This window comes from Apodemus sylvaticus, chromosome 6 (assembly GCF_947179515.1).
Source record: "Apodemus sylvaticus chromosome 6, mApoSyl1.1, whole genome shotgun sequence".
Lineage (NCBI taxonomy): Eukaryota > Metazoa > Chordata > Mammalia > Rodentia > Muridae > Apodemus > Apodemus sylvaticus.
The window spans coordinates 146,892,980-146,907,540 of NC_067477.1; the positions used below are offsets into that span (position 1 = coordinate 146,892,980).

General features: G+C 37.9%; 1 protein-coding gene and 1 long non-coding RNA gene across 6 annotated transcripts in view; both read right to left on the bottom strand.

The window, feature by feature from the left end:
- Positions 1-657: 657 nt before the first annotated feature.
- LOC127687723 (uncharacterized) lies at positions 658-7,406 on the bottom strand. The gene is made up of 2 exons (XR_007978501.1): positions 7,312-7,406; positions 658-1,449 (listed from the first exon to the last, which is right to left on the bottom strand). It is a non-coding gene; the product is annotated as an uncharacterized LOC127687723 (long non-coding RNA).
- A 1,261-nt stretch (positions 7,407-8,667) lies between these two features.
- LOC127687712 (myoferlin-like) overlaps positions 8,668-14,561 on the bottom strand; it is a 315,382-nt gene continuing 309,488 nt past the window's right edge. For 2 of the 5 annotated variants that reach the window (XM_052186633.1, XM_052186634.1), the window contains exons 3-7: positions 14,263-14,369; positions 12,048-12,240; positions 10,419-10,473; positions 10,168-10,228; positions 8,668-9,012 (exon numbers count right to left, since the gene is read on the bottom strand). In XM_052186633.1, coding sequence (XP_052042593.1) covers positions 10,179-10,228; positions 10,419-10,473; positions 12,048-12,240; positions 14,263-14,369 — 405 coding nt within the window. In that variant the 3' untranslated portion in view covers positions 8,668-9,012; positions 10,168-10,178. Of the gene's footprint in view, positions 9,013-10,167; positions 10,229-10,418; positions 10,474-11,144; positions 11,195-12,047; positions 12,241-14,262; positions 14,370-14,561 lie in introns of those variants that run through there. The other 3 variants (XM_052186639.1, XM_052186640.1, XM_052186641.1) reach the window with 3 other exon arrangements.

The following is a 14,561-nucleotide window of genomic DNA, read 5'->3' on the forward strand; positions in this document are numbered from 1 at the left end:
TTTGAGCAGAAGTGGTATTCTTACCTCTACTCAGAGGCTTGTCAGCACTCCTGGGATACCCGCTCTCTCACTGCAGTATTTCGGTATGGAGAACTGTGGCACAGGATCGGCTCTCACATTTCGTGTTTTGAATATTGTATGACAAGAAAATTTTATTTTTTTGCCTAAATTGTTTGGAGATTTATAGACTTCTTGTATATTTATGGCCAGCATCTTTTTAAGGTGGAGAAAAAAAATTTTTTAATGATTTTATTGATGACCTTTTTCTAGTACTTTGAGCTGTGTTGGAGGATTGAGACATGGTATTGGAGACAGGGGGTAAGAGGAATGGGATGGGTCATTCTTGGATGGTGTGCCAGGAGAGAGCTAAGAACTGGTCTGAAAAAATGAACGTAATAAAAATGAAAATAAATAAATAAATAAATAAATAAATAAGACTGAAAGATCTCCCATGTTCAAGAATATGTAAACTTAACATAACATGAGGACAACAAGCTAAAAGCAATCATCAGATTTAATACAAGTCCCCTCACATTTTCATCTTAATTTTTTGGCAGATACTTCAAGGACAGTACTTAATTTCGTATGGGGACAAAACCTCTAAGATATCTAAAACATTTTTGGACAATAATTGAATTCTTCGCAATAAGACCATCCTTTAAGTTTTCTTTTTTAAAAGATTTATTTATTTATTTATTGTATGTAAATATCCTGTAGATGTCTTAAGAAATTTCAGAAGTCGTCAGATCTCATTTTAGATGGTTGTGAGCCACCATGTAGTTGCTGGGATTTGATCTGTATAGAGTAGTGGGGTGTTGTTAGATTTGAGGCATTTAGACCACACTTGGAGGCAGTCGGGTGTGGCATACTATGGTTAAATCAGTAATAGAATAGGTTGGAAGTGGTTGAGGGACAGATGAGAGCTGTTTAGGAAATGGAGAATTTGGACATTTGTTGACAAATTTGGACACACAACTGTTGGGGAGTGTCTGTGTAGGTGGGTCTCTCACAACCTGACTGACAGAGCATGGAATACAAAGAATGCACTATACCCTTTGTTTTCATCACTCAGTCACAGTGTCAGATCTGAGTCATCTTGTTTTCCTGATCCCTGTCCACAGGCATCATCTCCAAGCAAGAACGTCCTGAGAAGGTCCCTCCCGTCCTGAATCTCCACATGCTAAAGGTGACGCTGGAACTGCCTTCTAACAAGTTCATGCGGCCAAAGCCTAGGAAGAAAGTGGACATCTCAAGTCTTCTGCTACCAACTTGATGGGCTGGTTCTTCTCTCCATCCTGACCCAGGTCTCCACAGCTAACACATTTGGAAATAAAGCACAGCACTTTCCCATTGTTCTGACACTGACAAATCTCAGTGGCTGAGACCTCTGGCTTTTGAAAGGGAGGTGATCAACATTTGTGTCCCAGGAGAGTCTCCCGGGATGGGCACCTCAGCTTCTGTTCAGTAGAGGAAGAGCATTAACAGGAAGGCAAAGCCTGTCCCCCATGACATACACAATCCCTTGTCTGAACAGTCTAGTGAATCCTGGAGAGTTCTGGTCATCCCCTGTGATGTCACCAGTGATGTCACAGCACCCACTGCTCTCAGGGCTTTCAATTAGTCCCTAGAGAGTTCACCCATATTTATGTCTGCAAGATGGAGGAGGTGTGTGCTTGAGAGTGAGAATGGTGAGCTTAGAGAAATGAGAGAGAGGACAAAGGAAGCTGGCTTTCCATCTCACTGTAAACCAGAAATGAAGATGTGGTCCTGGGAAAGGCACAGTGAGTCATGTAACAGTGAAGTGAAATTTTCTGTAGTAGGCACACTTGAACATGGCTTCCCAGTAGTTGGTAACAGGAAATGGTGCACCCATATATTATTTAGAAATAATATGTACTCAGCTACATCCTCATCTGACAGGAGGGACAGAGAACTCTTGACTAGTTTCAATAAGTAGCAGTAACCCTATTATTAAATTTAAAAAGGTCTGTTTCATTTATTCTTTCATTTTGATTGATTATTCTGTTTGTTTACATTTGACATATTATTCCCCTTCTAGGTTACCAATCAGGAAGCACCCATTTCACTCCCTCCTACCTTCCCATGGGTACTCCTCCACCTACACACTCACCCACTCCATTTTTGCTATAGAAAACTGACAATTTGTTGTCTAATTCCCCAAACATGGTCAGCAGCAGCTGTGGATGGAAAATATTACAGTTAAATAGCTGACATGGAAAACATTTTTAAAATAATTAATAGGAATTATAAATATTATACTTTCTGATAAATTGAAGAAATATATAGAAAAAGGGTTAAAATTGATGAATTCAAAGGGAAATGATATAGTCAAAATGATAGTAGTAATAAATTCATGAATACTAACTGACAAAAGATGTAGAGAACTTTTCTGATAGAATTCCAGATGTTTGTGGGAGTGATTTCAAAAGAATGGAAGAAATATAAAGAAAGATATGTCAAACTGAGAATAGGATAGAAAATAATATAGATAAAATAGTACTAAGAGAAAATGTATCTATAATGACTGACAAGCAATGTAGACAACTTTTCTGATTGAATCAAAGATTTCATGGAAAAATATCTGATACAATTTAAGAAATATATAAGAAAAAATTTTACAGTGAAGAATTCGATAAAAATAATGTAAATTAAGGTGTATACATAGTTAGTATATCAAAACAAATTGACACTACATGTAGTAAAATAATCAGATGAAATTGAAGATTTTCATGGAAAATTGTTTTGATAAAATTGAACAAATATATAGAAAAATGGGTTAATATTGAAACTTGGAATCCAAATTAAAGGAGATGTAAGTAGAAAACATTCCTAAACTAAATGAATACTCACACTGAAAATTTTGAATAAATAGAAAATTTACATGGAAAAACATTTTTGAAAAAAATGAAAGAAATATATAGAAAAAAGTTTGAAATTCAAATATTGGATGGAAAATAATTTCCCATAATAGAGTCTGTATTAATGCAAACTGACAAAGCTAGTAGAACAATTTTGAGATAAAATGGGAGATATCATTGAAAATATGTGATAAAATTGAAGAAATATATAGAAAGAAATGTTAAAATTGAATATTTTGATGGAAATTGACACTTGTCAAATAGTATGCATTGAAAACCTTTACAAATTGAAAGAGTAAGTAGAAAATTTTCTGAAAAAAAACCTTTCATAGAAAGCCTTTTCAATGAAATTGGAGAAATATATAAATATATGTGTTAAAATTGAAGAATTTGATGAAAATAATACACATGAAATTATACACATAGATAACACATCAAATCTGACAAGCCATATTGAAAAATTCTCATCAAATTGATAGATTTCATGGAAAATATTTCTGATAAAATCGAAGAAATATATAGAAAAATATTTCAAATTGAGATTTGTCATTGAAATTAAAACACATTAAAAGAATGACAAAGAAAACATATCTAAAATTTGTGCTCAGGCAAACTTTAGGAATAAATTGAAAAATAAAGTGTTAAAATTGAAGAATTTATTGGAAAATAATAATGGTAAAAAGATAAACAGAAAATGTATTTTACTAAATGATCAAGCACATACAAAAGATTTCTGATAAAAGTGATGATTCTCATGGAAAATATTTCTGATAAATTTTGAAGATATATAGAGAAAAATTGTTAAATTGAAATTTTTCATGGCAAACAATTCAGATGAAATTGTGTACATAAAAATATAAGAGTTAAAATTGAAGAATTAGTTGGAAAATCAAAATGGTAAAAGAGTTTACATAGAAAATATACCTATACAATTTGTCTAAGGACATAGAAAAAATTGATCAAATTGAAGATTTTGATAAAAAAGCGTAGACACGTGGAATACCCAAGACACAATTTACATAACAAATGATGCTCAAGACATAGGAAGAAGAAAGTATGGATCCTTGGGTCCTTTTTTGAAAGGGAAAAAAATACCCACAGAATGAGATACAGGGACAAAAGTTTGAGCAGAGTCTGAGGGAAAGACCATCCAGAGACTGCCCCGCCCAGGGATGCATCCCATATACAGTTACACAACCCAGACACTATTGTGGATGCCCACAAGTGCTGGGTGACAGGAACCGGATACAGCTGTCACCTGGAAGGCTCTGCTAGTGCATGACAAACACAGAGGGGGACACTCTCAGCCAGCCATTGCACTGAGCACAGGGTCCCCAATGGGGGAGCTAGAGAAAGGACCCAAGGAGCAGAAGGGGTTTGCAGCGCCACAGGAGGAACAACAATATGACTCACCCAGTACCCCCCAGAGCTCCCAGGGACGAAACCATCAACCAAAGAGTGCACAGGGAGTTAGTTACCCATGGCCCCAGACGCATCAGCAACAGAGGATGAACTTGTTAGATACCATATGGGGGAGAGGCCCCCGGTCCTGGAAAGACTTGATGCCTTAGTGTAGAGAAATGAAAGGCCAGGGAAGCGGGGGAGGGTTGATTGGGGAAGGAGAAATGGCTCATGGGATTTTTGGGGGAGGGGTGAACCAGGAAAGTGGACAACATTTGAAATGTAAATAAAAATATGCCAAATAAAAAATTTAAAAATTTTAAATTTTACCAGAAAAGTATTCCATGTTCTTCAACAATTAGTACAGGTATATTTTATTTTTGTAGTAAATTAATATAATAATTTATTATATTAGTATTAGTATATTAGTATAGGTATATTTAACCATTCTTTTTTTTCAGCATATTCTTCAATTTTGACATATTTTCTATATAACTTTCTTCAATTTTATCAATAATATTTCCATGTTAATCCTTAATTTTAACACTTTTCTATACTTCTTTATTTTTATCAGAAATAATTTACATCAAAACTTTCAGTTTTATCACCATGTTTTCCTGTGTCCTTGGACATTTAGTAAAAGTAAATGTCCTATGTTTACATTTTTACCATTATTATTTTCTAACAAACTCTTCGATTTTAACACTTTCAATGTATTTCTTTAATTTTATTAGAAATATTGTCTAAGAACATTTTCAATTCTATCAGAAAATGTTTCTACTATCTTTTACAATATTTTAGATGTTTTTTATGTCTACAACTTTATCTGAATTATTTTCTATGAAAATATTCAATTTTACCACTTTTCTATATATATTTCTTCAAAAACATGACAAAATTTTCCATCAAAATCTTCATTTTTTTAATCAGAAAATGTATCTACTTAACTCTTTAACTAGTTTAGATGATTTCTATGTCTACCATTTAATTGTATTATTTCCTTGAATTCTATTTTAACTTTTTAATATAGTTTTATTTTTATCAGAAATATTTTCCATCACCACATTAAATTTTAATCCGAAAATTTTCTATGTTCTTGTTCACTTAGTATATATATTTCTATGTTAACCATTTTACCATTATTACTGTTCATTAAAATTTTCAATTTTAACACTTTGTCTTGGTATTTATTTAATTTTTGTATACCGTTTTTCAATTTTATCAATAATATTTTCTATGTAAATGAATTTTATCAGAAAATGTTTGTGCTTCCTTCTTCAATTATTTTAGAACTGTTTAATATGTCTACCCTTTATCAAAATAAAGGGTATTTATCAGAATATTATTATGCATGAAAACCTTCAATTTGAACACATATTTACATATTTCTTCATTTTTTTCAGAAATATATTCGATGTAAACCTTTAACGTTATCAGACTATATTTTGACTCAATTCTTGAATTAGTTTAGGAATATTTTCTATGTCTACAATTTTATTTGTATTATTTTCCATGAAAATTTTCAATGTTAACACTCTTTTCTATGCTTCTTCAATTTTATCAGAAATATTTTCCATTAATATCTTTAATTATTCAGAAAAAATTTCTATGTCCTAGTCAATTAGTAAAGACATATTTTCTATGCTGTCTATTTTACCATTATTTAACAATGCATTCTAATCTTTTAACACTTTTTTCTCTATATTTCTTAGTTTCAGAAATAGTTTCCATGTAAATCTTCAATTTTAACACATTTTATAAATATTTCTTCAATTTTATTAGAAATACATTCAATGTAACTCTTCAATCATAACAGTATGTTAGATGCAAAAGGTTTAAAAATATTCACCCAATATACTCTTTAATGCATATTAAAATTACGAGTGTATGTGTGTGTGTGTGTGTGTGTGTGTGTGTGTCTTTCATTCACAATTCCAAAACATTTGGGCAGGTCTAGAGAAGACATACACACTCACTGAAAACAGAACACCATCACATCATACATCTATCTTATGTAAGTGTGTCAGGATGCTTGTCTGGACATGGTTCCTTTATAATCAAGTTTGCTCAATAAAATTAAATTTATGACTGGGTCTACTGAAGAATCCATTCTTGATATTAAAATGATTAATTTTGAGATTGTGATTAGAATTTTAACCATGAGGGGCAAAAATGTATTTTCCATGAGAATATGAAATTTGTAACTATATGGACACAGAGGGCTTTACAGCTATAACCTTCCCATGGAAAGAATGACTCTAGAGACCAGGCTAGACATCACTGTCCATAGTCAGGCTTGGTGGTCTTTATCTCTCTCCAGAAAACAATCATCTCCTGGAAAATAGGATCTGCATGGAGTAATGGGGTATTTTTAGATTTTAGACATTTAGACCACACTTAGAGGCAGCCAGGTGGGGTACACTGTGGTTAATTCAGTTATAGAATAGGTTGGAAGTGGCTAAGGGGCAGAAGAGAGCTGTTTAGGAAATGGAGGATTTGGACATTTGTTGACAAATTTGGACACACAACTGTTGGGGAGTGTCTGGTGAGATGGGTCTCTCACAGCCTGAACTACAGAGCAGGGAATACAGAGATATATACTATACAATATACTATATACTATATACAAGATTACTCAGATCTGACACTCTGACCGAAGAGAACAAAACAGAATAATCTTGTTTTCCTGATCGCTGTCCGCAGCCATCATCTCCAAGCAGGACCGTCCTGAGAAGGTCCCTCCCGTCCTGAATCTCCACATGCTAAAGGTGACCCTGGAACTGCCTTCTAACAAGTTCATGCGGCCAAAGCCTAGGAAGAAAGTGGACATCTCAAGTCTTCTGCTACCAACTTGATGGACTGGCTCTTCTCTCCATCCTGACCCAGGTCTCCACAGCTAACACATTTGGAAATAAAGCACAGCACTTTCCCATTGTTCTGACACTGAGAAATCTCAGTGGCTGAGACCTCTGGCTTTTGAAAGGGAGGTGATCAACATTTGTGTCCCAGGAGAGTCTCCCAGGATGGGCACCTCAGCTTCTGTTCAGTAGAGGAACAGCATTAACAGGAAGAAAAAGCCTGTTCCCCATGACATAAACAATCCCTTGTCTGAACAGTCTAGTGAATCCAGGAGAGCTCTGGGCATCCCCTGTGATGTCTCTAGTGATGTCACAACACCCACTGCTCTCAGGGCTTTCAATTAGTCCCTAGAGAGTTCACCCATATTTATGCCTGCAAGTTGGAGGAGGTGTGTACTTGAGAGTGAGAATGGGGAGCTTAGAGAAATGAGAGAGAGGACGAAGGAAGCTGTCTTTCCATCTCACTGTAAACCAGTGAGGAAGATGTGGTCCTGGGAAAGGCTCAGTGAGTCATGGAAAGGTGATGTGAAAATTCCTTGAGTAGGCATCTGTGAGCCTAGCTTCCCAGGAGTGGCAATTGTGCCACTGTGAAGTTAATGAACTTTCCTGCTTAACATAATTCCTGAATGGTGAGGATTCTAATACATTTGTTTGTCCATCCCCAAAGACAGGAGCTGGCTAGTCCAAAGCTAGTATACTGTGAATTTTTATATTTTTTATATTTTTGTTTTTTATTTTATTTTATATAGTTTTTTATATTTTCCTCTTACTGACCATGGTGGTGTAACCTGGGGACATAAGGAGACCATAAAGAATCAGGTAGGAAATATTTCTCAGTTTATCTTAGTTCACCATTTTACTCCCTGTTGGTTTTTCTAGGTCTAGTGGTTTTCAGACTATAGTAACACAGAGAAAAATATTCTTATGAGACCTTATAATCTCAGACCTCGTCTGACAACCTTATCCCAGAGAATGATGCCCTGAGCTTTCTGAAACAGCAGATTGGGTGTAAGACATATCTCTAATGCAGCCAGACAACTGTCAGAATCAGAGACTGGATACTTTTTCCAGCTGTGGGTTGTTTTTGACTTTCAGTTGGATACTAACAAAGGAAATAGAAAATTTGATATTCACAGAACCCAACTGATAATCAAAGAATTAGTTGCCTACAGACAGACAGACTGGTGTCAGCAGTGAACATTTGTGCTACCCTGTACTGGATGTCAAATTCATAAGATAGCTGAGCTGGGTCTTGGCCTTGTGATTTTCCTCTTGTGCCTGTTGAGTTCTGAGGATTTAGACATGCACTACCACAGGGAGCAGCAGGCTGCCTTTCAACTTCCACATCTAATAACAGCTTACAGGAACAATCCTTCCCTGTTGTCTTCTTAAAGAAAAAAAAAAGATGATTGAAAGTACATTGTGACATTTTCTAGAAAGAACAGGAACAAGGACTAAGGTATAGCCTATGCCATCGTAATTTTTCATTCCCTTTCAATCATTGGACAGAAATGATAATTAAAGCCACCTTGATGTGGTAAATATTATTTATTTATTTATTACCACACTTGAATCAAAAAGGTACCAAATATAGCACAAAGGACTTGGTATTTATAATAAGATTTAAATTATTGCAGTTGGACTGACTATTTTGTATAGTTCCTGTTAATAGCTGTGAGATATCATTTTCCATGTTCTACCTAGACTGCTCATACACCAGGCCAGTCCTCCTGGCCAATCCACCTGCCCCATGGCACAGTCTTCTTTCTTCATCTTCTTTCTCCTTCATGGTCTCAACCTCAGACTCCAAGCCTGGGAACTGAAGCACCATCTACTTTTCTTCTCCCCAGCATTAGGCTTTAGGTATCATTATTCTGTAATCATGGAAGGCAGGAAAGAAATGTTGTAATTATATTCCCAATATAACTGCAAAATGTAACTGGCTTTATGGCCATTTGTCCAGAGTCTAGTATCTTGTATTAGAGCATATAAAGTTTACTGATAGTTTTTCTTTCAGGCAGAGCATTTTAAAGCTATGAAATAATAGTCCTTTTAGAGAGGGCCACATCAGGATATCTGGATTTCCTCTTTTGGTTGAACTAGGGTAACTACAATAATTTGGTTTAACTTAAGTTCAGTATTTGATCCAGATCCTTGATTGTCTAGTGTGCAGATCTGAGAAATGGCCAGTCAGGACATTTATTGATCATCTAAAATTAATTACCTCTCAATTCTTTCCTAATACCAATCACAGTCAAAGCAGGAAAGCTTTTCACCTCTCTTACAACCCTTTTTGTACTGTGACTAACCCTGCTTCCAAGTTGGTCTTAGAAATTGATTCTTGCACAGGCACCTCTTCATTTTAAGCCCCAAGAAAAGCCATAGTGGTTGGAGGAACCCACTTAGTGTTTTATTTTTGCTTTTTACTGAACAGTCAAGGAATAGTCTGGAAGTGTTTCAGGAAAAACTTTCCAGCACTGAGCAGCTGCTCAAAGTAACTAAAAGAAGATTGAATGAAAGCTCTTCCCACACATTGCATTCACACTGTTTGACTTTTTGTTTCTCATAGACATTTGATATATGGATTATGGTTTCTTCATGACATCATTCTACACTCTCATAAACTGACCTCTCAATAAACTTAGCAATGTCACTACAAGAATATGAATATCAACTTTACCACGGACTATTAATATTCCTGGGTTTTGGTCATATATTTATCACTATTTAATTTGTAACATCTTATGAGACTATATGGATTAGAAGATTCACCGCATAGCTCTTATGGAACTATAAATCAGATAAAGTTATCTCTAAAGGCATTGGTTCCTTGTCTTCTTTCTTAAGGGAATTCCTTGCAAATATGAATCAGATAACCGACAATGCTGTGCATAGTTTTGAGAGAATATTATAACCACAGCTACATTTAAAGGACTGAATGTTAATATTGTTGCTTTTCTTTAGAGCTTCCAGAAAATATTAAAATTTCAACAGAGGCATTTTTGCATCAATTTGCACATGGAAATTACCTTTCAGGACTTCAAGAAGTTTGACCTTGTTCTTCAATATGATGGTCTTCCCAATAGGAACCTAAAATACAGTTCCAGAAAAGGAATGATAGGAAATTAGGTAAAGATTACAGTAATGTGGATTTTGACAGCACTGAACCTGTTTATTCAGCTCATTTTTCCTCATTTTCAACTAAAATAAAGAAGATCACCAATAACAAAGAAACATCTGTCCCTTATTTTGAAATTCAAAAGTAAATTCACTGTCTTACCTATAACATTGAGGTTCCAGTAGGTCTCCAGCATCACATCTTTGTAGAGATTCTTCTGGGAAGGATCAAGTAAATCCCAGAGGAGGAGGAGGAGGAGAAGATGAAGTGGAGGAGGAAGAGGAGGAGGAGAAGTGAAGGAGGCAAATAGGAGAAGAAGATGAAAAAGAAGATGAAAAGGAAGACGGAGAAGAAGAAATAGAAGAAGAAGAAGAAGAAGAAGAAGAAGAAGAAGAAGAAGAAGAAGAAGAAGAAGAAGAAGAAGAGGAGGAGGAGGAGGAGGAGGAGGAGGAGGAGGAGGAGGAGGAGGAGGAGGAGGGGGAAGAGGAGGAAGAGGAGGAGGGGGAGGAGAAGGGGGAGAAGGAGGGGGAGGAGGAGGGGGGAGGAGGAGGGGGAGGAGGAGGGGGAAGGGGAGGGGGAGGAGGAGGAGGAGGATAAGAGGAGGAGGGGGAGGAGGAGGGGGAGGGGGAGGAAGAGGGGGAGGGGGAGGGGGAGGAAGAGGGGGAGGGGGACGGGGAGGGAGAGAGGGGGAGGGGGGAGGGGGAGGGAGAGAGGTAGAGGGAGAGGGGGAGGGAGAGAGGGAGAGGGAGAGGGAGAGCGAGAGGGAGAGGGAGAGGAAGAGGAAGAGGAAGAAGAAGAAGAAGAAGAAGAAGAAGAAGAAGAAGAAGAAGAAGAAGAAGAAGAAGAAGAAGAAGAAGAAGAAGAAGAAGAAGAAGATGTGTAACTCACTCGGATCTGAAAGGTATTTTAGGAAGTATCCTCTGCCTCTCAAGCATCACCTGAAGAAAACCATCAGTGGATTTATTCAGATAGCTTTAATCAGAAAGCTCCAAGCAGCCTTCCACAGCCATTTTGGGTGTGTTTGAATGTGTTCCTCAGGGTTATATGTCTGAAGCTTTATTTGTGCTGTTATTGCAGGAGTGGGTTAGTTAGCATATGAACAGGCATTGTGTGAGGGTAGGCCCAGTCCCAGGTGCATGGTGCTTACTCTCTCTTGTTCCTCTATTTCTCTCCAGGGATACAACACAATAAAAAAAAAGTTCTTGTTAAGTTTAGGTCTCTAAATCTTGACTTATCCTGCCTCTAGAACCATAGAAAAGAAACCTCTGTTCTTTGTAACTTCCCCGCCTGCGCTGTTCTGTTACAGCAGCACAGAAGGAACTAAGACACTACCCTAGATACTCAAAGGTGTCTGTTTTCTCTTGTTCTTTCAGCCATGGAGGTGTGGGGTATTGTATCTACACTTATCCCGCACCTACTGTATACCACACCTCTTCTGTCCTTCCTTGTGATCATCATCTTTAAATCCAACAACAGTTCTACCAACTGAGGACTGTGTTTTTTCTCCCTTTTCCTGGTAGGGAAAATGGGCTGACAGGAATTGAAGAGCTTGCCAAGGCCACACATGATTCAATATTTAAACCCAGGCTTTTCCCATCCACACTACAATAACATTTTAATTCTCTGGGTTGTGTTTTAGTATTCCATCATGCAAAATACTCTATGGCAGCAGTGCAGACATGATGCTTTTCCTGCAGGTTCCTCTGGGAACCAACTTAAATTTTGGGTGACTTTTACCCCACCCTTCGTGTTATCCGCAGAATCCATCTGGAAACAGATGACAAGGTCTACCTCTTCAGTAAGCTGCATCAATTTATCGAGCCACTCCTCGATCTCCAGCAAGGTGGATTTCACATCCGTGGCTTCAGATCTCATCCTCAGAGCTGCCTCATGTATCTGCGAGAGAAACCTGGACCGCAAATTTTGGATCTGAGTATCTAGAACTGTGACGTTGGTTTTTCCTTCTGTGACAGGCAAGGTGTATCTATAAGAAGAGAAGAGAAACAAAAGCTAAGAATGACATTCTAGGCTTCAAAACTCGGTTCGCTTATGTTTGCCCACATGTTTAATGTATGTCTGCATGCCATTTCACGTAGATCGACATGTCTGTAATCTCCTGATTCTACAGGGGCTGCTTGCTTTAAACCGTAGTTGAGGATGTCTGTGGCATTGGCAGAACAGAAAAGGGAACACAAAAATTAAATCTGCAAAGTCTAAATGTTCCCAGCGCCATCATCTTCATCAGAAGGTTCTCCGAGAGTTCCAGAAGATAGGAAGGATGACATGTATAGGACAATGTCTATCCAAGTTAAGACTCCCCAAGAAAAACAGGATGTGGATTAGACCCCTGCCAGCTGAGCCTCCCTCTCACCGTGGCATAGGTGAGACCACAGGGCAAGACTGGCACCAGTACCAGAAAATTCGACTCATAATGTCTTCACCTAGAATTTACCGTCACTTGCATGCCACCCAACTCCTTGTGTGAAGGATATCCTAGCATGGTTTTCCTCAAACATGGAATTTCCTACTACACAACATTTAGAAAGCTTCTCTGAAGATAGTTTGCATTCTCACGCCTGTGCTTTCTTTGGTAAATCCCACAGTTCACAGGCATTTTCCAAGTGAAAGCTGTAACTGCATGTTTTTGTTTGATTTCATTAACAACTGAGGCTACACGTGTATAAAGGTTTAAGATCCTGCAGTGGCTGCGCGTAAGGCAAAAATTTAAGGGAATGTTGTTGCGCTCAGAAGTCAACACTTGAGCCCTTTGAAAGTGAGAAGCTGGCCGTGAGAGGGGCAGAAGTGATAAGTGGGTAAATCATTCTCCCTGTCACTGGGGCCTCCCTGCTTCCTTATCTGTAATTAAGAGGTCACTCCTTAGGATGCCTAAGTCTGTCAGTGGGAGCTTTGAATGCTCACAAAGCCAGTGACTCTTTGATTTTAGCTGTTCGTCAATGATGGGAATGAACCACTAGGAGGCGCAACTGGACAGGGGGGACTAAGGGCCTTACCCTAGAAGGGGAAATGTCTGCTTCCACAGAGCAGAGTACTCCATGCTCTTTTCTTTTTGACCTTCCTTGTCCGCTGCTTTATTATTAGGCAACATTTAAAATGAGGTTGGAATGAGTCCCTTTCCCTTTTGAAATTTAAATGCCAACAGATCTGAGTTACTTCAAGTCACAGCTATGAAATGTCCTCTGGCTAAGCCTGTGTCCTGGCTTTGTCTAACTTAGCTTGGAGTGTTTGTGTTTGTGTGTGTGTGTGTGTGTGTGCATGTGTGTGTGTTAGGGTTGTTATTGTTGTTGCTGTTGTTGTTGTTTCTTCTCTGTTTCTTAGTATATAATGAATTTGCATGTCTTCCTTGTTTAGGGGCTGTTCTAACTATCTGCTACTCCTTTTTTAGTGTTAAGTATTTCGTAAGGAGCGCAGAGTGCTTGAAACACTTAGTAACAACAACTACAGCACAAATACGCTATTTCTAAAGACATGAATTAGGAACATTGTCCCGAGTTGTGGAAGCCATGATCCTTTCTCTCTGTGGAAGTCAGAAGTCCTTCTTCAGGAGGGTAGCTCAGGCTATCTCTCCTCCTTCTCTTCCATCCCCCACCCTTTGCCTCAGACTGCTGGGCCAGATTCTCAGAATCCAGCCTGGGCCTCCCTGGGCTACTTTAGACTTGGCACCAAACCAGAGAATGGAGGTTTTCTGTGTGATTCAGAAACTTCTTCTGGGGTGGGGTGGGACTTTCAAGGAGTCCAAAACAATGCCCAAATGCATTTCTCTTCCTTCCTTCCTTCCTTGCTTCCTTCCTTCCTTGCTTCCTTCCTTCCTTGCTTCCTTCCTTCCTTCCTTCCTTCCTTCCTTCCTTCCTTCCTTCCTTTCCTTTCCTTTCCTTTCCTTTCATTTCCTTTCCTTTTCAGAGAAAAACTTGACAAGATTCGAGAAGCACTTACAGTCTAAGAATTCAGGGCATGCTGGGATGAGGAAATAGGAGGCCGATTACTGTACCTCATGTCTTCTATGTCTTCATCTATCAGCTTCAGCCGCACCTCCGCCAACTGGTTTGCAGGAATTTTACCTTGGATCCCTGATTTTACAGCCTCTATATTTGATTGCTGAAGAATTAAGAAAGAGGAGAGAGAACTGATAACTCTGCCATTATACTCAAGAAAGTGTTATTTCCAAGGCAGGGTAGAGGGTGGGCATGGGGTCAGGGACATAAAAAGATTTAGTTACAGAAAGCCAGAGGGCTTTGTTTCTCACTCAGTGATATTTACCATAGCTTTGTGCTATTTACCTTTATTCAA